Below are 25029 nucleotides of genomic sequence, written 5' to 3'. Positions count from 1 at the left end.
GGTGTTCTTAAACAGTAACGTTAGAGAAAGACAGTCTTTTCAGCTTGCCACTATAAATCGCTATTTTTCTGCACTTTTTTGCCAAGATATTTTCAGAGATGACAGACAAGATGTTATAGAATAATAATTTAATAAAAACCCAATTTTGACAAAAAAAAAAAAAATGACATTCAACCTATTTTTTGACTTTACTAAAAACGTTTCATCGCGACATCCGGCGGGTTTTCACAGATCACATCACATATATGCCTATGTGTGCATGAATACACAGCAACACAACATGTTGTTAAATGTTTAACTTTTTGACAAAGATGTCAAAATTACTACTGTAGCTCTATATGAACCATACAGTTTTTGTGCGTATGCATTTCCCGTACCTGATAAAACACGACTGCAGACAGTGAAAGAGAGCAGGTCTGTCAGTGGACTTTTGTTTTTTTGTGGAGCTTTTATTGGCGTGTGAGGGTGTTATATAAGGTAAGGGTGAGCTGATAACAGTAGGAGGTGTGAAGAGCGTGGCTCCCACAGGCACTCTGTCCTCTGCCATCAGATCACTTATTAAAGACCCTCATACACACACACATCCTTCCAACGACCTGTCTACATATATTAGTTGTCCTGGTTGCATCACGAGAACACCCGATCTGATCTAAATTCCATCAGTTTTCCCTTCTGCGGTCCTGAGAATGAGTGCAAAGAAGAAAGAAGTTGCTATTCCATAACGTGATCCACGATTTCCATTAGAAATGTCAGGACATTGTGATGACAATAGACTGAATATAGGAGCGTAATATAGAGTGTGAATATAGTCACAGTGTCTGAATATAAACTAATGAGGATATTACTGCATATACTGTCGGATGTTATTGCCTGTGGTGCGGGGCCTTCACGGGTCACCAGACAGTGTGTTTTGTGTGCGTATGTTTTTGTCTAGATATTTGTGCATTTTGTCTTTAAGGCTCATGCATGGAATTTATATTGGCGTATTTTGCCCTTCGTACTGAAGTGTAGTTGCTTATATTAGGGTTGAAGTGTGATTGCAATCTGAATTTACTGTATGTTTGTCGAAAGACAAGTGATAGATTGTCATTTTGGTATGTTTGTGTCACACACAGTGATGTATAGTCTCATTTCAATATTGGACCAGATGCTTTCCTTAAATTTACGCCTATGACCCATTTTAACATACATATTTTAAAGGGGACCTATTATGCCCCATTTTACAAGATGTAAAATAAGTCTCTGATGTCCCCAAAGTGTGCATGTTAAAATTGCCACTTTTTGGAGTTGAACAAAAACGCACCATTTCAGTGTGTGCCCTTTAAATGCAAATGAGCTGCTGTGCTCGGCCTAAGAGGGCGGAGCTACAAAAGCTCATTCTCTGGTGTCAGGATTCAGTCAGGACGCACTATAATGTCAGAAACTGCGAATATATGCTGCATGGAGATAGAACAGGTATAGTTTTGTTTAATTACGGTTATAACTTATATTGTCGTCTTGTTTTTATCCACTATATTACTACAAGCCTGTTGTACCGGACCCGGTTCGACTTTACCAATGAGTTTCATGACGTTTATTGTACTTCACACAAAAGATGAAGCGTCCGTTTTCACTCTAGAAAATCACTGTAAGAGCTTAATAAAACACAATGCAAGTGTGCATTAAAATATTATCCATAAACTCTCTCTCTCCCTTGCATTATCATCAACATATATAGCGAAGTACACAGAAACACTCGTTACAACTAACAGTAAACAAATATATAAAGACCTTATGCCTTTTCGGGTGGTGCTTAATAAACTGGTAAACTTTATATTCGTAAACCAACTCCGATGAACTGTAATAAAGTGCTCTCACCTTCATTACTGCCGTATCCAGTATCACTCTGGAGACTGTAAGCTGGATCATGAACAGTTACTAATCTATCCTTATCCCAAATGATAAAATGGACAGAATTTGAGGGATGAGACTTTGTTTCTTATCGAAAGTAACAAAACACAGAGTTTATTGCGATTATTGGTGGTTAAAAGTGGTTATGGGCTATACAACTCTGTAATCATCAGTACACATGTGTACCGAACCGAAATATATATATATATATATATATATATATACACACACACACACATAGAAAACATAGAAAACATAGAAAAGAAACAGAATAGAAAGTGTTAGTATTAATGGATCAAGTATTGACGAAAAAGATGTGTCTTTAGCTGTTTCTTGAAAATGCCTAAAGACTCAGCTGCTCTGGTTCAGTTAGACAGGTCATTCCACCAGCAGGGAACAGTCAAGGTGAAGGTCCTTGAAAGTAATTTTGTGCCTCTTTGGAATGGCAGAACGCAAGCTTCTGGAGAGCGAGTCTGAAGTCTGAAATAGTGAGTTTAAGTATAGTGGTTGCTATATACTGTACATTTTACATTTGTATAATTTGAGGGGCAGTTTTCTTCATTCCAAACATTGGACATGAGCCTACCCAAATCAGCGCCTTTGACTCAAGCACATTCACTGTGGTGGGTTCAGTGTAGATGGTGACTGTAATGTTCGGAAAGAGATCTAGGGGTGATGGGGACACAGGGTTCTGGTGTGTGTGCTGCATCCCAAAGGGAGTGTTGAGTTCCTCTCTGCATTGGCGTTCTGCAGCGGTGTCTAAAAACATGATACTGCTTTACCCCCTCCCTCCCTCTGCCTTTTTCTACCACATCATGTTTTTTTCCTCTGTGTGATTAACAGAGAGGCAGTAAAGGTCAGCCGTCTTCAAAATGATGGTGTGCTTCCCTGTCAGGGACCAGTTACATGTCCATTGCTCTATGAACCCATTTGCTGCCGTTTTTAATCCACTTTTGGGCTGAAAATATGGCAGAAATCTTGTGTAGCCTCACACAACTTCTATATTGTGAAGGTGGAGAATGAACTGTGAGTGAATGTGGGCCCTTCTTCAGTTAGCCGTATTTATACTTAGTCATTTCATGCATTTTGTTATAATGGATTGTGTATGTACATTCTCTTTACACTTATAGGGTTAGTTCACCCAAAAATGAAAATTCTGTCATTAATTACATGTCGTTCCACACCCGTAAGACCTTTGTTCATCTTATTATCTAATTAAGATATTTTTGATAAAATCTGATGGCTCAGTGAGGCCTCCATTGCCAGCAAGATAATTAACACTTTCAATTATGTTTTAAAGACATATTTAAAACAGTTCATGTGACTACAGTGGTTCAACCTTAATGTTATGAAGCGACAAGAATACTTTTTGTGCGCCAAAAAAACATAATAATGACTTTATTCAACAATATCTAGTGATGGGCGATTTCAAAACACCGCTTCATGAAGCTTCGAAGCTTTACGAATCTTTTGTTTCGAATCAGTGGTTCGGAGCGTGTATCAAACGGCCAAAGTCACGTGATTTCAGTAAACGAGGCTAAGTGAAAACATGTGTTTTCAAAATTTCAATCGACTTTTGATACATGCTCCGAACCACTGATTCGAAACAAAAGATTCGTGAAGCTTCGAAGCTTCATGAACATTATTGTTTGCTCTCCAATTAAGCTCATTGCTGTCTTGAAGAAACAGCTGAGATATTAAGGAGATCTCATTTGTGATTTTTCTCTCATATACATCACGTCTAAATCAGGCCCAATTTACCTGTATTTACCTTAATGTTCAAGGCTCAGTAGGTTGGCAACAGAACAGAAAGTAAGTCCAATAGGTAGTGTAAGTGAGCAGCAGTGATTGTGTTTAAGGTCGTTGGGAAGGTCTAGTGGTGTTTGAGATATAGCTGCTTCACACGACTCGCAGTTCACATCCTATAGCATTTCTGTCACATGGACATCGGTGGTTAAATGCACAGCCTTTAGTAACACAATAGCAGCCTAAATGGCTTTTCTGAAAGAGATCCCACTCTGCACATTATTTATTCATACTGCTGGTCACTGCAACCTTGGGGGAGAGAGAGCGAGTGAGAGAGAAGAACAAAGAAAAACAAAAAAGAGAGAATGGTGGAGAACTTTGAGATGAGGGGAGTAGAAGGAGGGGTCGTATGGGTTTGGTTTCTGTCCTTGAGAGTGCAGTGGAGAAAGATCAATACAGTTCTGAAAACAGAAAGATCAGATGGCAAAAAATCACTCCACACCACATACTGATCAAGACACACAAGGTCATATGACAACAGAGAGACAGAAAGGAGAAAACATGGACGCACAGATGAAGTACTCCAAATGAGGGCTGAAGCAACTAATGGAACTCTCCACACTTTTAGAAAGTTCATCTTCCCTTCTTTTTTTAGAAATAAATATTACTTTTTAAAGATCTTTTGATACATTTATCATTGAAATTGAAAGTTGAGGCGGGACATATCAATGGAGTTGTCTCTTTTAATTTTATTAGCCAGTAAACTTTTGTCTATCTATCTATCTACCTATCTATCTATCTATCTATCTGTTTGTCCATCCGTCCTTCCGTTGTTCCATCCATCCATCCATCCATTCGTCCTTCCGTTGTTCCATCCATCCATCCATCTATCTATCTATCTATCTATCGTTCTATCGTTCTATCGTTTTATCTATAGTTCTATCTATCGTTCTGTCTTATTATCTATCATTTTATCTGTCGTTCTATCTATCTATCTATCATTCTGTTGTTCTATCATTATATCTATCGTTCTATCTATCTATCATTCTGTCGTTCTATCATTCTATCTATTTTTCTATCTTTCTATCTATCGTTCTATCTATTGTTCTATCTTCTGTCTGTCTGTCCATCCGTCCTTCCATCCATCCATCCATCATCCATCCATCCATCCATCTGTCCATATCTATCTATATCTATCTATCTATCTATCTATCTATCGTTCTGTCGTATTATCTATCATTCTATCTATCATTCTATGTATCTGTCGTTCTATCATTCTATCTATCGTTCTATCGTTCTATCTATTTTTCTGTCGTTCTGTCTATCGTTCTATCTGTCTATCGTTCCATCGTTCTATCTATTGTTCCATCGTTCAATAGAACGATGTATATGAGTAATAACTGTATATGAGAAGACATTAAAAAACCACAAAAAACAAACAAACAAACAAAACAAAAATACAAACACAAAAAAGACCAAGCAGTCGCCTACTAGTTAACTCGACACTGGACAGAAGCCGTAATCCTACTACACTGTGCGCCTACTTCCCTGCTTTACACAAAATCAATCAGGACTACCTTGCGAACGTTATACTTCTTAATTAATATTCATGAGTTAAGCTATGTGTCTACTTACATTTCAGATCATTCCTATGCCTCTGTATGGAGACAGAGAGGAAACAGTATAGAGGAAGATGAGGTTGAAGTTTGTGATGGTGAGACACATAGAGCAGAAGGAATATTAAAGCAGTGTGCTTGTATAAACCCCCCAGTGGTGGAGTGTTCTAGAAACCGCGGTTCTCGTTGGCACCTCAGTGTGCACGGCATCTAAATGCATTACACCAGACGGCTTCGCACAGAAACGTTTTTTTAACAGCCTCTGATTGGCCACAAGAGAGAATGAATTAAAGGAGGGTTAGACACGAACGTTTTAACTTGTACCAGATGTCTCGCTCTACCTTTGGTGATAGCGGGAAGGAGAGACTCGGTGATCAAAAATGTTTGATATTTGAAAAGCTGATGTTACTGGCGGAGTAAACACTGCTTTAAAAAGTTCACATTATGGAAAACGTGCTTTTGAATATATGTACTTTGAATTGATGTATTTGATGTACTGTATAGACATTCGCAATTCAGACCAGTTATGGAAACTACAGTAAGCAGCAAAAACGTCATTTGGGAGCAGTTATGTTGTGATATCACAGGTTAGTGAAGTCTTTTACATATATAAGTCTTAAAGGTACAGTAGTATAATAAGCCTGCTAATGCTTTAATTCAGAGAGAAGTCGGAAAATTGTACAGTAAAAATTTACAGATTGTACAGTAAGAATTTACAGCTATAAAATCAATGTGGATCATATCTCAGATCATTTGGTATTGGGAGTAATTAATTAGAAATATTTGAGTTCATAATGAGATCTCTAACTTTTGATTGCAGGCTTTGGAATCGACAAATCGGAGTTCATATTGAGACATTGTTGAGATCTCTTCTGAAACTCTAAAGGAGACACGTGAGATTACTAGGTCTTTTTCTCAGGAGAAACATCTGAGTAGTTGGAGACATAAGTCTAAAGTCTAATAATTGATTATAAGAGAAACAATTGAGATATTAAAGAGATCTCATTTGTTATTTTTTTCCAGGAGAAACCCAAACCAAGAGATATGTCACTTCCTTCAATCTTTCTCCATTGATCACCTCTCCATTTCAGCGTTCTCTCGATCGAACGGTTCACGTTACAATCTGTCAGCACTCAGCCGCATGCCTCGGTCAGCACTGACATCATGACCGTCATCATAATCATGTTCCTGTAGTCAGTCGTGATGCCAAGGTTGTGTTTTCAATTCCCAGGAAACACACATGATGGTAAATGAGAGCCTGTTTGTGTAAAAGCCAAATTAATCAATGCTAGAAATGCAGTAATCATCATCATTGCTATTCAGTTTCCTGTTCCAGACATTGCTGTCTCAAACTGATCGATCTCAGATTGCTGTTGATTGCCATCCAAAAGGAACTGGATCTCTCCCCTGATCATGTGGCGTGTTTAACTCAGCGCTCAGTAAGGCAGTGATTATAGAACATCACAGATGGATCGGACATGTCGCTGATGAACTACGTGTCAGTGAAATCCTGTAAGTCAGGCCAAGCCAGACTTTTGACTATGGTCTTAAATACTAGTCCTTATTGCTTTATTTTGTGGTCATGGCCAAGAACCACCCACTTAGACAGGAAAAGATCGTCTGAACTTCAAAAGATATATCTGCATATGTTCAGATGAAAGTAATTATGAGTGCTTCGTGACATAAAAAGTTAAGCTACTGGGAAAAAACATTTTAGGAGAAGATGAAATTCAATTTTTAATTTTGCAATTCATTGTGTTCTTCATTGCTGTTATCAAGGGCATGAACAAGAATTAATGAAATTAAATTGCTGTGCAGAATTAAAATGAATGTCAAGAATATACCCAGTAATACCAAGAGAAGAGCAGGAAAAAGTACATGTACACATCTTCTAGTTTTATTTATGTACTAGTATAGTTTGTCATGTTTTGTTTTATTTATTTTTTTATTTATTTTTTATTTTAATCATATAGGCTATGCTCACACTGCGAGCCTTAGTGCTCACTTCCGATTTATTGCTAAAATCCATTTTTTTTTTATAGCTGTTTACTTTGTTATTTTAAATGTGGCAATATCAGATTTTAGTGCGAACAGATCATGGTCCTGAACTGACCCGCATATATTTATAGTGTGATCTGCCGAGGAAACCAGCGAATTTATGCGCAGGCAATATAAAAACAAAGACAAGGATGTGAAAAAAGAGAGCAGAGTTTTTAAACATTTATGATACGAGCCCTCGTGTTTTGTTTGTATATAGAGCTGTCACTGTAATACTTATGAGCTCTGACACATCACTGTTCTTCCACTGACTACCTTTCGCAAATGTCTTGATAACTTCAGGAATGTAAAATCTTTGAAGTGACTCCCATGAGCGCAGAATTGTGACGAATGTTGCTCTAGAGTGACGTAAAAACAGACTGTTCAGACTGTGGTCGCATTGCAAAACATCTGACCTGAATCAGATTTAATACCACATATGGAAGTGGCACAAATTAGAATTGAAAAGATCAGATTCCATGTGGTTTGTGCAGTTCACACTGTCATGAGAAAAACAGATCTGAGACTATGTTCAGACTGTCAGTCCAAATTCGACTATCTCATTGGAATCTGATCTAAAATTATTGACTGTCCACACTGTGTATCGCAACTGTTCAAATCACATTTGTGTGTCCATGCCGCTTTTTCGTTTTCTGGAATATCTGCGTTGGTTTCTATGGCAATGATGTTGTGTTGGTAGGTATACGCCAAAAACAACAACAACAACCACAACATGGAGGGGTTTGCAATGTTGCAATGTTGTCTTATTTACCACATGACAATGTCTCAGAACATGTCTCCTTTATTGTCACTTTCTGCTCGTCCGGCACTTTGCAACAACACAACCTTGTTTCTGCAGTGACTTTCAGCATTTTTCCTATAACAACATCTGACATTTACGTTTTACGTGGCGTGAGAAGGTCACATAAACCACGCAAAATCCGATCAGAGCAGTCAGATTTGAATAGGATTTCAAACCACATATCAATGTAGCTTGAAACGGATTTGTAAAAATCACATTTCATGTGATTTTTTTGCCGTTCACATGTGCTAAATCTGATCGGATTTCAATCAGATATGCACAAAATCATATTTGCACTGACAGTCTGAATGTTACCTGAGTCACATATGAGCAAAAAAATCAGATTTGGGCCACCTTTGCCTACAGTCTGAACGTAGCCTTAATTTAAGTTTTAGTGATTATTCATATTTTTAAAAAAAGTTGCACCAAGTTTGATGCCTTTGGTTCTCAAGTATGGTTTCAGAAGACTAGAAATATAGAGCATAAGTTGCGACTCGCATGGACTACTCTATGATGCCTTTTCAATTTCCAAGCTTTGACATTCTGCCTAACATCTTTTGTGTTTTACATAAGAAAGAAAATAATATGGGGTTCAAACAACATTGCGGAGAGTAAATGATGGCAAAATTTTCATTTTGGGGTGAACTGCTTTTCTATTCGGAAAATGTCCATGTAAATGGAAGTGTTGTCTTTATGTAGGCTTGTTTGTAGGGCAGAAGTATGATCTTGTCTTGTGAGACTGAAGGTGTGCAGCATCAGGCCACAGAAGGACTAACGCTGTGTACATCCCACGTGCAGCAGATGTATTCCTGCCCTCATTGTGTCCGTGAGCGGAAAAAGCCACCTCACATTTTACACTCTCATTTATTACGCTCAGCGTGGGAAGTTTAATAGAGCTGCTGTTTGTGTAACATATGGAGAGGTTTAAATACTCCACAGAGCTGCATGTTATTTGATTAGGATTGATTTCAGTGAACAGAGGTGCAGTTCAGATCGGGAAATGAGCTGGCAAAATCTGACACTGCTTTTGTCTTTTTCTTTCTTGCTGTTCCTCATGCTCCTGTGTTTTTGTTTCTATTCAAATCCTGCCATTGACAGATTTAGTTTTCTAAATAATGTTTGAGTTACAATTATTAGAACAGGATGTCTGTGATTTCTTGTACTGATTTAGACAGGATTGCAAACTCTATGTATCAATAAGTTTATTAAAATAAACAAGACTTATTATCTAATATGATTTATAAGCTGTTTTCCGAAAAAATTCCCCACAAGGACAAGGATTTCGATATTGCCATCTTTGTGGGGACATTTTGTCCCCATAATGTAGGGTATATCGGAACCAAACACACACATAACTGAAATATATTTGTTTAAACTGAAAAATCCATATTTAGCTTATAAAACACTTTCAGGGTGATGCACGACTCCGCTCCGCTTCACACTGGGATCCTGCTCACCGTGTCTGTGTTTATTTGGCGATAATGACCCGTAATTATCCTGAGTATTGCACGGCTACTTACCGAATAAATAACGTTCACCTTTTAGGCTAATTGTACATTTTACCTTATTTATTTTACTGGTTTTGCAACGCTTTAGCAATACAAATAGACAGTTTCTGTCATGCCAATAAAGCACAAAATTGAATTGAAAGAGCTAGATTGATTGAGAGAGAAAGAGAGGGAAAGAACGGGATACAAGATTTTAGAGTAATACACAGTGTAAAGCTGAGCTGCGAACGTTGAGCTATTGTGTGTAGTAATCACTCTTCACTGATTTAACATGCTCACACATAAAAAGCCCGGCAATGAGCATTAAATGTGCTTACAGTAGCAATAACCCAGTGCTAGTTCTGAAGAGGACCACAGCCGCCCAGATTTAAGCAGGCTTGACAAGCATTAAGCAATAAACGTCTCTTTGCGGATGCTTGACTTGAATTGGTGTCACTCGCAGAGAACTTAATTTATAGAGGCAGTTATAGGATAGGCGGGAAGAGAAAACCTGAAGCTGACAGAGAGAGAGAGAGAGAGGGTTTGGAGAAATGGGAGTGGGATGATAAAAGCTCTTTTCGGACGCGAGTGACTTTCCCTGAGGACTTCAGGTGAATTTGTGTTGTGCATACGTACTTTGTGATTTCAGTCCTTCATGAAACTATTTTTCCTCACACAACCTAGGTAAAAATTAATGAACGAATTACCTACTTTTTTTGGCATGCAATGAGAAATCTAATCCTAATTGCTGTATTTTTTTCTCATTTATTTTGACCTTTGTCTAATGCCGTAACTAATGCTGCATTTCTTGTTTCGCTGCCTGATGCAGCTTCATTATGGACCTTTTTGAGTTTTTTGAGTAAAATAACAGTCTGTGGTTTAGTACTGCTACTAAACACCTACTTTAATGAAATATTTGCAATCTAAATGTTGATTGGAAATTTAGGATTCATTAACAATAATAATCCTGCCCTTGGCCTGAACAAACAGAACCAAATTCATTACTAGCAAAATGGAAAGTTCAGATTCAGAAACCATATCAGAATTGTGTACAGCGTCAATAGAGCCTGATTTTTCAGTAGAGACAGATGAAGATGCTACTGTACAGCTAACTGAGACTCATGGGAGTTCTTTCCCAAGAGCAGACAGAAAAGATGAAGGACGGAGACAGACAGGGTTTGCGCAGTCTGTTGGGATCTCTGGAACAGTAAAACATGGTGATGTGTGGCAGCTGTTGATGTTGAGAAGGGCAGCGTTATCTCTTTCACTGGTTCATCTGTTTCATGACCAATTTCTTCGTCCCCTGTTGCGTTTCCTGTAGCTGCAGCATTTCAGCATTCTGTTGCCATCAGCCATCCTCTCCTTTCTGTCTCTGAGACTTTGAAAGTTTCTGTGCCACTGTGACTTTGCATTGCTGTAAGTGAGCCGTCTGAGGCCGCTGTAATGATAGCCTATCCAGCGCCATCTGTCTTACATCTGCCAGCGGCGGCCCTTTGAGAGCTACGATGAATCAACACAATGATGCCAGAGTTTTGGGCTTTTGAGAAGACAAACAGTACGTTTTTTTGAAATTTCACAACCAATGGTGGATCGTGATAAAGGCATCAACACAGATCAGAGGTTCAGCTCACTACTGCCCTTTACTTGAATGAATTTTGACCTACGGTAGCAACTTTTCTCATTATAGAAGATTAAAAAATACTGTATATAAATGTATATGCAAAAATGTATGCGTCTTGTAACTTATATGTAAGTATTTTTCTATTTTTAATCATCTTTTTACCTTCGTTAGTTTTTACCTCAAGTCCACCTACAGAGGACAGGTAGTTTGGAGCATGGATGGTTAGTATGTATGTATAAATATGTATAAAATTTGTTTGTCAAATACAAATGACTTTTCGTGATAAAAACATAAATAATAGATGTAAATTTTAGATTAAATGAACATGGATTTTTAAGAATTTATTTTGGTATGTCCAACTCAACATCACTTCAGTGATATTAAGTAGTATAGCTATTCATTGCTTTTATTGTTATATATATATATATTTTGTTATATATATATATATAATTTTTTTTTGTTCTATATATATATATATATATATATATATATATATATATATACACATATATACATATATATATATAGAGAGAGAGAGAGATAGAGATAGAGTTTTTTGGTGACACAATTTAGAATGATTTATAAATTAATTTTATGTTAACAGATTGTAGAGTGTTGCCATATCTTCAAATGTTTTAATATAGTAATTCAGTATTTTAAAAGTACACAACTCAATGCACAATAATGAAATTAATTTTCAAAATACTCTATAAAATAGTTTTTTTTTGTTTGTTTTTGTTGTAAGACTGAAAATATCTTAAGATATTTTAAAACGAACAAAGACATTTGCTTTACTGTTTCAACCCCCTCTCTCTTGCTACAAGGGCCATTTGGAAGGCACAAAGGTGTTGAAGGGGATCAAGGCCTGTAGGCCAAAATGTATATACATCGGGGGTCTACAAATGGTCACACCTTTAGTACAGTGGGGGAAGTTTTAATTTCCTGATTGGTCAGTTTGAATGTCTCATATTTTGGTTTCAGTCACATGGTCAAGGAAGGGATAAAAGAGGATTGTAACTGTTGCTCTGTCTCTTTGATTCTTGGCTTTTCTTGGGCACTCTCTCTGGCCCTTTCTCTCTCTCTCTCTCTCTCTCTCTCTTTCTCTCTCTTTCTCTTTCACTCTCTCTCTCTATCTCTCAGGTAACTTTTGACATACATGCTGGGTACGATTAATGGTATATGATTTTATCATCTCATACATCTATTTTGTAATTATTTTAAGTGTAACCATAATCAGATATTGTCATTAAACCCTTTCTATTACAAATGATGTGCTAACTAGTTTTGATTTAGTATTAACATTAATGTGCTCCCTATTGCAATACAATATTGTCACACTGTAGCAACGCTCTCCCACATATTTTGCTATTATAACTGCGCTTATTTCCGTTGTTGGTATAAGTTGCAGTGGGTGGTTATAGACAAGAAATGTACAGTTTTCTGCCATCTTGCTGATAACGTTTCTTTAGTCGCTCGGCAACCCTACAGCCTGAACCCCTGTAGGAGGTCCACCCTTACATTGTTTTAGCTTCCAGTTCACTAAAGGAATTTTGGCAGCAGATACTGGCGCAATGCAATTTGTATGGTTCTATTCCTCACTTTGTGGGTCTGTTTGAAGTTCTAGGTTAACACATGAAAGTGGCACAACTTTTTAGTGAACTTGCCCCATCAAACAGCTTTCGACCAGATTTTCTGTCCTTTGCCACCAAGAGGATAGGTTACACCCAGCAGGAGCTCTCTCTCCCTTCCTCTGTGTTAATTTCTCACTTGCTACACCTGATAAATGAACAGCAGCTGTGTCCCAAATCCACAGGCAAATAAACCTGAATAAACACAAAGCTTGTCGTTTACACAGGTCTGTGTAATCCCATAATCCTTTGCACGTACGTCCTAACCTTCCCGCCGCCCCCAGCGCTGCCAACTACAATGGCCTGCTCACCCATGTGACATCCTGTTCAGAGGTGACCCTGCGTTAATAGAAGCAGCTTACTGATGTCCAGAGGTGGAGAGGTGTAGGAGATTACACCGGCTTTAGTTTGTGATTTTCACTTGACCTTCCATGCAAAGATTGTGTGAAGGAATCAAAAGAGTGATTGAGATGGATGAGTGTGCGATTACTGACAGAGTCTGACCGCTGTACTTACACTACGGTCAAACTTATTGAGTCCCACTGTACTTCAATGTGACTGGCCTTTCTAGACTTTCTCTGCATGTTATTATGCTGTGATTCACTTATTACTTAGTAAGACAAAAAAAAAAAGAGCTCTTTCTAATTTATATTGCTATTTACTTTAATATGATTGATTTAAATATACAAATACAGTAAAGTCTAAGACCTCATTGACAATCTGCAAGTTTTTTTAATTTAAAAATGTAAATAAACAGAAAGCTTCAGTTTCTCTAGATATTTAAAACATTTTTGACAAAGTTATGATTTAGATTTTGCACTTTTTCACAATCAAGTGTAAGCAAATCGAAGCAAAAGAGAGACCAAATACTAAGTGAATCTTTTAATATAAATGTGTGTGTGTGTGTGTGTGTGTGTGCATTACATAAAATATGCACTGAAATGCAGTCGTTCAGCATGTTAGCTCACGAGTCTCTGAATGTCACCCCTGCAGGTACGGTGGACCAAGACAGCAGGCAGCGCTTCCGACAAGTTCCAGGAGACGTCTATCTTCAATGAGACTCTACGGATCCCAAACATCCAGAGAGTGCAGGGCGGCCGCTACTACTGCAAAGCTGAGAACGGGGTGGGGGTGGCTGCCATCAAGTCCATTCGCGTAGATGTGCAGTGTAAGTGATAGGGCCACGATCCCTCCTCTTCCCGGCCTGATCCCTCCCGGTTTTCCTGCAGGAGGTGAATCAGTGTGAACTCTCCAGAGCTCTATCTCTGTCCTAGTGCTGGTTAAGAGAGTACTTGAGCTGGATATCAGTGTGGGTGGTTATGGAAAACAGAAGGGGAAGCAATACTCAATTGAGCTGCCAAGACTAAAGAGGAAACAAATCATTGCACCCACCTGCTTTTAGGGAGATTTAATAAGCAGTGAGTGATGGACATATGGGATGTACTGGACAGATGCGCCTGGAGAGTTCGGGTGAATGAATTGGAAGGATCTCGAGTGAGAGTTGAAGCCATAGTTTAGGCAGGGTCACACTCTTTATGTGTGTAAGGGAATCCCTGCAGTGCTGCTCAGAACCATTGACCCACTGTCCCATTGAGCCAAGGGCCAGGTCAGCGGCTACAGCCAGACCCCACGAAAACCACCTACAAAAGACTCCTCACTCTCTCAGATCAACCTCACATTCAACACAAACAACCTTAGGGTCTGTTCACTCAGGACATGTTTTTCTGTTTTATTTGTATTTATTTTGTTATTTATTTTTATACTTTTTAAATATATATATACAAAAATATGTATTAACTTTTTATCTGGTTTATATATATATATATATATATATATATATATATATATATATAGTATATATAATTTATTACAGTTATATGATTTTATATAAAATTTTATACATGTAATTTTTAAAAATATTTTTTAATATATATTTAATAAATACTTTAATTTGTTATAATTTTTTAAATATTTTAAAAAATTTTATTAATAGCTTTTTATATTGTTTTTAATTATTTTTTGTTATTAGCATAAAATTGGTGAAATGTGGAAGCAAAAAAATTATTTCATGAAATATTCTCTGAAAAGTGTCAATATATTATGCCATTTTGCTTAAAACATTAAACAAATATATTATATATCGAAAGTTAACAAAAATAGATTGCAAGGATCTTGAGATGCACTATTGTGAAGCATGCTCCACAAATAATGGACAGCAGAAAATAGTCGAACAGCAGTCAAAAGTCTCTTAAAAACACAACTCAGCGGTCAAACATGTCCGTTTAGTGCATATTAGCAAATAGTGCAGTGGAATGCAAAAACACATTCTGTATGAACTGGCTCTTATTCTTTCATAACTACAACTCCTCATGGCTCCGCACGTCTCTGTTGCAACATACTCGTAACCTCTCACAGACTTTTGTATGTTTCATTTACTTCCACCCGTTAACACGCAACAAGACTTAGTCACCAATCTCCCTCTGCGATGTTCGACCATCACGTTTTCTCCTGTGGCCCCTCCTCGTCCCCCAGAGGATAGATGTGTTGTTCCATAGGGTTCCCCAGGGGCGGATGATAATTGTGTAGCAGGTAAACAGGGCAGGCTGACAGCTGCTCTGAGTGGAAGCACTCCTGACGGGTGATGCTTGTTCAATTTTCCCCCACCGGCTCTATGCGGCTCCCCGGATGACTTTAGCACCACAACACCGGCAATTAGACTCAGCCAGACCAGAGCGGCGAGGCACAGCACGGACCACCCCCTGCAAACACACACACACACACACAAACAAACACACGCCAAACGTCCCCCCTCAATTTTCTACAGCACCAAACCCCATTACTGGGAGAAAAGAGAAGTAAGAGAGCAAGTGTGAGCTGTGAGATGGAAAGGTGAGAGGTACAGAAGGTGTGAGAGATAAAGATAGAAGAATAACGGAAGCGGGATTGAGAGGCAGGGAATGGCATGACAATAAGACTCTCAGAATGGCCTGATTCTTTTGTTCGGCTGAATAAAAGATCCGTGCTACTTTTATAGCACACCGCTAGTGTTCGCACAGGGCCAGCTTGACATAAGCAGACTTTTAAGAGTTATTTAGTTGGAAAAGTGATGACAAATCTATCTCTCTCATTTTCCATTCCCCTCGTTTTTGCCGAGGTCTCTTTTGGTTATGGTTGCATCCAGGGGCGTTTTGATGTGTTCTGTTAAAGGGACTTTGATAGAACCAGTCACTGTTATGTGTGTGCTGAATTAAAGCTGTTTGCCTGATTTTATGTCAGCATATTTCATCTATTTAACCTCGGCCAGGCACATGCTACAGAGGCAGACAGCCTTAGTTAACATCAAAGAGAGAGAAATACAGGAGGAAGTGAGAGGTTGAGAGCAGTGCTGCGCAAATCTACATATTTTCAAAATGAACTAGTCTGCGTTTTTTCTCAACAATTATTCGAATCATTGGGTATTATTAAGCTGCTTTAAGGTTTTGGGTTCTAAAACAACTGAATGAAGTGGGATTGAGGCATATATTTAAGAATAACATCAATTAACTTGATATGCCTTAAAACATGATGCTTATCACATACCGTATGTTCTGAATTTGTATTTTTAGTCTTGTTAAAAATATCTTTGATATATTGGATATATTTACTTAATATATTACGCAAAATTTATTTTTTCTCATTTTATACACAAGATTTTAAGCTTATGACAAGAATTAAAAAATAAAATAAAAAGATTTTTATATATATATTCTTTTATTTTAAAACATTCATTATAATTTTTTTTAAGGATTTTATGAAGTGTTATACAAAATCGTTATTATCTTTTTATTTTTATATTTATTATTAATTTAATTATTTTAAAATAAATGTTTTTATAATTTTTAAATGACATCTAATATTTTTAAATATTTATTGTAGTTGCTTGCAGAAAATTTAGCCATTTTGCATAATATATTAAGCAAATACACAGTTGCAAGAAAAAGTATGTGAACCACTTGCAGAATCTGTGAAAATGTGAATAATTTTAACAAAATAGAAGAGATCATACAAAATGCATGTTATTTTTATTTAGTACTGTCCTGAGTAAGATATTTTACATAAAAGATGTTTACATATAATCAACAAGACAAAAAAAAATAGCTGAATTTATTAAAATGACCCAGTTCAAAAGTTTATGAACCATTGATTCTTAATACTGTGTGTGGTTATTTTGTTAAAATTTTTTCACATTTTCACAAATTCTGGTTCACATACTTTTTCTTGCAACTGTATCCTATTCAGAGATGCTAAAATATTTTTACAAGAAAAAAATACTAATTATTTGAAAAATAATTAATTATATGAAAAAATCACTGCATTTCTGCATTTGTCATCTTAAGATATTATTATTATTATTAGTAGTAGTAGTAGTAGTAGTAGTATTTACAAAAATAAACGTAATTTAATAAATATGACGAGTCTTAATATATTTCATAATATTAATTTAATATACATTTTGCTTCTCAAGTAAATTATTTTGTTTTAATGATGTTTAGATATCTCACTGACAAACAACAACAATACAGATACTAGTCAATAATCCTGACCAATCCTGAGTGCAGCTAATACACACCTCACACACCTCATTCCTCTCACACACACTCAGGTGTTTTTTTGTGCGGGCAGGTCAGTCTTTGACCGTGGCACTTTGGCCAGTGAGACAGTGGGTAACTGTGTTCTGGGGTCAGCGTGCCTCTACTGTAAGGATGGACTTGGTTCAGAGACCCAGTTCTCAGCCTTTCATTCATTTGGTACAGTTCAGATCACACACTCCATCACCAGGTAAGAAACACAACACAACAGCATGTGTGGAGTGACTGGTTAAGTGAAATTTACACCACAGATTTATTCATTGCATAATGTTTTCCTTGACATTTCTTGTATACATTTTGAGTATTTATATTTCATTTCGTCTAGATGGATTTAGTGAGGTATGTGGGCATGAGTCACAGAATCCTATGTGCATATCCATGTCATTTATAGTGGATCACTTCAACTGAATAAACGGTGTGATATTTCACACTTTTATTTGTTATAATATGGAATGCACCAAGAATGGTATGTAATAAATAGATTTTTGCAGATAGATAAAAGTTATTATTGCATTTTGATGACATATTAGGCTACGCTGTCTTCAACAGTAGAGTATAGTACTAGAGTACTCTTCATTTCTCATGGGTGCCACTTTCTGAAGTCTTAGTACCAATGTTGGCTGAGATTATGAGCTCTCGTATTATGTTGCATGTTTGTGGAAGTTTTAATACTGTAAAAGTACTTGCATGTGTTTCTTAACAGAGGAGACTTTTATTGCTTAGATGTTGCTCTTTCTTAGCTCAGGAGATGTAATGGTGTTCTGAGTTATGTTTCATTTAAGTATCGACTTTGTCTTTGATGTTTCTAAAGAATAGAGCTATAAAATGTGAAAAATATGGCCATAAAAGGATTTGATGAGAAATGTTTGAGCTTATTTTGAGATCTATAACTTTTGATTTTAGACATTTGTATCTTGTCAAATCTGAGCACAGTTTACTTTACACTATCATTTAAAAGTTTGGGGTTTTTAAAAAAGTTTTTAAAAGAAATGAATTCTTTTATTCAGTAAGGACTAATTAATAAAATTGATCAAAAGTGACAGTAAAGACATTTGCAATGTTACAAAAGATTTCTATTTTAAATAAATGTTCTTTGAACTTTCTGTTCATCAAGTGTCAATGTTTCCACTAAAATATTAAGCAGCATAGCTGTTTTCAATAATAATTAGACATATTTCTTGAGCAGCAAATCAGCATATGATTTCTGAAGGATCATGTGACACTAAAGTAATGATACTGAAAATTCAGCTTTGTCATTGAAGAAAAAATACATTTTGAAATATATTCAAATACAAAAACATTTTAAATTGTAATGATATTTGACAATATTACTGTTTTACTGTATTTCTAATTAAATAAATGCTGCCCTCTGTGAGCATAAGAGACTTTCAGAAACATTAAAAATACCAACCCCAAACTTTTTACCTATTGTAAACATGAGACTAGTATTTTTTTTTCTCCTGGAGACTGCTCTATTTGCTCTTTAATTTAATTCCATTGCTGCCTAGGAAAAATATGAAAGAAATCTTACGATTTTTGTTTCCATGTGCATCAGTGTGTATTTGTGATATGGACTCCATTCAGGATTTGTTTGTCCATTTGCTGAGCTGGAGTGTGTTTGGTTGTGCTGGTCGAGTGTGTTTGGGAACTGGCTCGTCTCCGCTCTGATTCTGCTAGTGTGTGCTGGAGTGTGTGTGTGCGTGTGTGTGTGTGTGTGTGTGTGTGTGTGTGTGTGAGCTGGCCTTCAGCCCCAGCCTGTCTGTGCGTGCCAGAGTCTGCCGTCACAATACAGTCCACAAAAAGCCCCTTGTGCTGAAGACACCAGAAGAGCACTGGAGGAGAATAAAAATGAACCAGTGACTCACACACACATTTTAAACAGGCCTGACACTATATACTAAATCTTAGTGCACTAATTGGAAAAACAAAGTACAAGAATTTCCCTTTCTGTCATAGGAGTTTTAGAGCTTTCTATTTCTTGCTCTTTCACACATGCTCGCTCGCTCTCTGTCTCTCTCTCTCTCTCTCACACACACACACACACACACACGCTCACACTGCTGTCTGGGCCTAAAGAAAGCACAATGACTCACCTTTAGCTAACTACCCATCACAATCACAACCCAAAGGTCAAATACAATGTACCTTCCCCTCAACCACAGAAGTGTGTGTGTGTGTGTGTGTGTGTGTGTGTGTGTGTGTGTGTGTGTGTGTGTGTGAGCGCCCACATGTGGTTTTTCCTAAATGGCATTTTAGAGTGAAACCAAAACTAGTTAGTTCATTGTGTCTCATCTGTCTGTGTCAAAGTCATCTCATCCACTGTTATTGTAAGTCTTTTAAAGGCCTCAACATAAAGGAGAAGAGAGAATGAGAGGAAGATAAAGAAAGGTGGAAAAAAATAAGAGGAAATAAAAGAGGAATTGGGAGAGAAGAGAGGAGAGGCAAAGTGGAATAGAGAGCTTGAGAAAAAAAGACATGGCCAGTTTTTGTCTTTTAATGAAAATGGCCTTTAAATTTGGAATTATATTTAATCCTGTCATAATTTTAGTCAATTTTGCTGATTAAAATAACATAATTTTAGTATATTAGTTTCAAGTTCAAGTTTAAGTTCCCTTTGTGCAGATGCGGTTGTAATATTATGTTTATGTTGTGTACACTACCGTTCAAAAGATGTTTTAATATTTCTGTATGTTCAAAAAGGCTGCAAATATTTGATCAAAAATACAGTACAACATAACACTGTGAAATATCATTGCAATTTAAAATAACTGAATATATTTTAAAATGTAATATATTCTTGGGATGCAAAGCTGAATTTTCAGCATCATTACCCCAGTCTTCGGTGTCACAGAAATGTTCAAAAATGGCACTTCTTGGAAGAACATTATCATTATTTCAAATGATGATATTCTTCCAAGATTTCCCAGAAAGGAAAGGAGTGGTAGAAGTAAAGAGGAGATGGAAGCAATGACGAAGGTCCAGTGCAAGACATTACAGACTTGCACACTACAGGCGGGACGTCTCTTTGAGCTTCAGGAGGTAGAGCAAATTAGACAGTGACAACAGGAGGTGAGAGATGAGTGGAGGAACTCATTCATTCTCCTCCTTTGATGAGTTTAGCAGAGATCGTGATGCACTCTGACCCATGATCCACTTCTTATAATAAAGCTCCCCACTCCACATATTTGTTCTCTGGCTCGACTCACCATCCAGTTCAAAAAGATTTTTGAATGTTTCTGAAAGTCTCATATGTGTACCAAGGCTGCATTTATTTGATCAAAAATACAGTAAAAATGTGCTGATTGACATTTATTGAATAGAAAGTTCAAAAGAATAGTAATAGAAATCTTTTGTAACATTATAAATGTCTTTGCTGTCACTTTTGATTAATTTAATGCATCCTATTAATTTTAAAAAATCTTACTGACCCTAAACTGTTCATTCACTGATTAGCTCACTCCACATCTTTGTTCTCTGGCTTGACTCGCCATCCTAAAAGCCTCTCATCTCGTCAAACGGTGCTAAGCGAAGTCTTCTTCTAATTGGCTGATTTGGGTTGATGATGTTCCCGCCCCCTCAACCCCGTCTTTTGATGATGTCACCTGAAGGCATGGCCCCCCGCTCTTAAACGCTGCCCCCCTCCTGTACAGAGCTGCCACGCCGCATCTCGGCTTCCGCCTCACGCTTGACAGCAGGCTGCTGGATGAAAGAGAATGCTTCACACCGCATGAAAATTTCATACGGCTCTAATAAATATCTGCAGGCGGTCTAACAGCCACACAGTCTTGTTGAAATGAGTGCTGGCTTGCGCATGGATTTCCCCACACCCGGCGCAACGTATTGGAATAGCAAGCTTTAGTTTATCATTAAGATCATTTGGTGAGCGAATATTGGGGAGATTTTCAAGGTGTCTGAACTGCTCATTTTTGTCTTTTTAAGTGAAACTGTGAATTTGGTGGAAGTTGCTCGAAGGGCAGGAGAGATTTCAGGTGTGGAAATGCAAGTTAAGGTGATGTTGCTTCATCTGTAGTGGGTTTTGTTCAACTTTGTATTGAATAAACTTTAACAAGAGCTTCACATGAGGGTTATTCATTGAGATGCTATTTAGCTTGTTCAAATTTAGGGGTAAAAATTAGTTTGTAAAGGGTCTAAACTAAATTTAAGTGCAAAACAACAAAAAATAAAGGTAATATTGCACTTTTAGTTTCTCTAGATCAGAGTTTGTCAACCTTTATCCACCCCATCTCCCCCTCTTAGACTCCTAGCAAACCCCTAATATAAAAATGCTAGATTTTAATGGTAATATTTGGTATTTCATCAAAGCATTTTATTTTATTTTATTTTATTAAAAAAGGAGGATGACAGTGTGATAGGATAATTTGTAATTTATTTTTGCGATCGAAAACATTTCCCATTTTGGTCTTTGAGGTGGTGACAGATTCTCATGCATCTCCCTCTCCCTCTCTCTCTCTCTCTCTTTTTCTCTAACTTGTTTCTCTCTTAAACTCCCTCTATCTCTCTGTGCTGTTTAAACCATGTTATTCAGACTTGGATTGTGTCTACAAAGCCCCAAAGCCGGAGGAAACGAATGTGACAAGGCCTCTGCGTCTCCGCTCTTCTTCTATTCTAGCTCACTCTCATTCTCAGTAAATCCTCCGACCTTGTGCTCTCTTGCCATTTAAGGTAACACAGCAGCAGAAACGGGGCAGACCTGCTAGCGTTATTGTTCGGAAATGTTTTTAATATATAGAGATGTGATAAAGTCTAAAATCTGATTGGTTACAAAAAAGGTAGTAGGCTTTAAAATTATAAAAATAACTTGAAATAAAATATTACTTTTTTAGACAGCAAGTCATTTTTGAAGAGCTGGAATTGTACTACTTAGTTAGAATATTGCCATGATGTTAAAAGGAATAGTTCACCCCAATTATTGTCATAATTTAGTAATTTAATTTACCTCATGTCATTCTGATACTGCATTTGTTTTAATAGAAAAAAAAAGAGATTTTGTGCAGAATGTTTCTGTTTTGCATTTGTAATTTATATTTTCAAGCACCAAAATGGACAAAAGAGCATCATTTTTAAATCATAGACAAGCGCAAATGATTTTAATTACTTTAATGTTGGTCTGTTCCTCACACAAAGCTTTTGTAAAACTTTATAATAATAAACAGTAGGGCTGCACGATTTATCGCGATTAAACCGCATGCGATTTGGCAAAGGCTGCGATTATTTTATGCGCAGCTTGTCAGAGCTGTACGGCTCTGTGATCAGTAGTAAATGCTTCACCATCTGAACGCCAGAGGGCGCTCTTGAGCAGAAACTCCAAATATGCCCTGCTGTAGAAGAAGATAACGCATCATATCACTGTAGCTGAATAAACAGAAGATTGAAATGCTTTGACTGAATAAACATGACTAATAAACACACGACTGCCTTATTCTGTGTAAGAAGCCACATCATCTCACAGAAGGATGCTCAACTGTCGTAATGAATTGAGTTTGGAGTAAAAACACGTTATTAAATGTTGTCTTTTGTTGGACAAGATGTTAATAAATGCTTCTCATGTCTGGAAAGATGTTGCTTTTTCAAATGTACATTGTAAGCGACTCAAATTCACAGTGCTTTCAGTTGGATTAGCATTTAGAGCCTTCATACTTCAAGCTGCGCATAAAAAAATAATTGCAGCCTTTGCGATTTCATAATCGCACTAAGAATCGCATTTAAGTTCAATGTTATTTTTAGTATCATGCGATAAATCGTGCAGCCCTAATAAAAAGTTACTTTTGTAGTATTTTTTTGAAGCTTGACAATATGGAAAAGGGCAGCTCTGACATTCTGCCTAATATCTCATTTTGCATTAGAGAGAAGAAAGAATATCATACGTGTTTGAAACAACATGAAGGTCAGTAAATGACATTAAAAGTTGTATTTTTGGGTGAACTATTCCTTTAACATCTGCAAAAGATCCATATCATCACAATGCATAGCAATCTAAAAGAGAGTAACGCTCACCGGGAATGAGAATACCTGTGGATCCGAGAGGATTCTCAGCATTTTCACAAGCTGAAACATTATTACTTCCCATATCAGTTCTTGCATCAGCTCATTTAGACTCTTATTCTTATTCAGATGAACTCTTAGATCCACATCAACATCTCAAAGACCACACACTCTCACTGCACTTTGTAAAGACAGTTAATAACTTTCTATCAGCTTTCATATATTTTTGCAGACACAAGTTTTTCTGAAATGTGAAATGGGGAGCTGTAATTGGAGAGGCGCTCTTGAATGGAACAGACCACCTTCTGCTTTACCTTTAGAAAGATGCTTTTGATTGCTCTGCCTTCATTCAGCAAAAAAGGTACAATATAAAATAAATAAAAATCAGGTTCTCTTTCTATTAGATGAGTATTCCAAAGCTCTGTCTTGTCTCTGTCTATAGACCTTGAAACACTTTTAATGGGAAAACTTTCAGAATTTTTAGCTTAAAAAACAAAACATAAAAGCATTGAAACCAACATTTTTTTTCTCTTTTTAATATTTTTGTTTATTTGTTTTTTTATTACTTTGTGCAGTAATAATTTATGTTGTCATTTGTAATTTATTATTCATTTGCACTTTTTCTATTATTTTATTTTATTTTATTTGTTGTGCTTTATCTGCGTGGCAAAGCAGTCACAGATAAAAAGACAATATATATTTTACATTTAGAGATATATGTTTTTAAATTTTTGAAAGGTTTGGCTAATTAGCACAGACAGTTTTTTTCTCTTGAATATTTCACATGGATTTACTTAAACACGACTTTTTTTTCAGGAAGCACAGCTTTGTCTGAATTCTGTGTTGTTTATATTGCATCCACAGCCTTTATCTTGTGGCAGGCAGCTTTCTTTGCTTCTGTCTCTGCTGGCGTGTTTCTGTTAGTTAGCTCGTGTTCTCTGAGTCTCTACTTGTCAGTGTGGTTCTGGCTTTTCTATCGGTCACATGTAGCTTGACATGCACATATAAAAATATGCTCTTGAGCTGCACTCCTGCTTCAGATGCTAAGATGGTTTCTTCTCTGTGTAAATGTCAAACATTTCTCAGTCTGAATGTGTGCGGAACATGATAAAACCAGCTTCCACAGATCACAGTCGTCAGGTGATGCACAATGGAGTAAAGCCTCTGTTCCAAATCCTAGTGAGCCATTCTGTCTACTGCCTACATAGGTTGCATCTTAATGGAAATGGAATATCTTAAATGATTTAGAACAATCTATATAGCTAACATAAGTAACAACTTAATACTAATACTGTTCCTCATTTGAAGAAACACAATTGATTTTAATACAGAATGACATGATTAGTATGTTGTAAAGCTACACTAAAACAATATTTAGGCTTAAATTTGGATTACACAGTTCCAACATTAACTAATAAACTTAATGTGATGCATATTTGTCAGTCATACATAAACAAACTACGTTTATCAACAATTCTACTATATAGGCAGCTCAATAGGTTTTGGAACAAGGCCAAAATGTCATTTTTTTCATTGTAATTCATTTTACTGTAATGAGTTAACACAGATAT

At 36.8% G+C, this 25029-nt stretch overlaps 1 protein-coding gene across 2 annotated transcripts in view; it reads left to right on the top strand.

Annotated features, from left to right (window-relative positions):
* Positions 1-25029, top strand: part of LOC127525375 (MAM domain-containing glycosylphosphatidylinositol anchor protein 1) — a 192725-nt gene that overhangs the window by 50805 nt on the left and 116891 nt on the right. For both annotated transcript variants that reach the window (XM_051917893.1, XM_051917892.1), the window contains exon 4: positions 13821-13995. In XM_051917893.1, the coding sequence (XP_051773853.1) occupies positions 13821-13995 (175 nt within the window). The remainder of the gene's footprint in view (positions 1-13820; positions 13996-25029) is intronic.

Source organism: Ctenopharyngodon idella, chromosome 13 (genome assembly GCF_019924925.1).
Source record: "Ctenopharyngodon idella isolate HZGC_01 chromosome 13, HZGC01, whole genome shotgun sequence".
Lineage (NCBI taxonomy): Eukaryota > Metazoa > Chordata > Actinopteri > Cypriniformes > Xenocyprididae > Ctenopharyngodon > Ctenopharyngodon idella.
The sequence above is the reverse complement of the archived record's forward strand: the minus strand, read 5'-3'. Positions and strand labels throughout refer to the sequence as shown.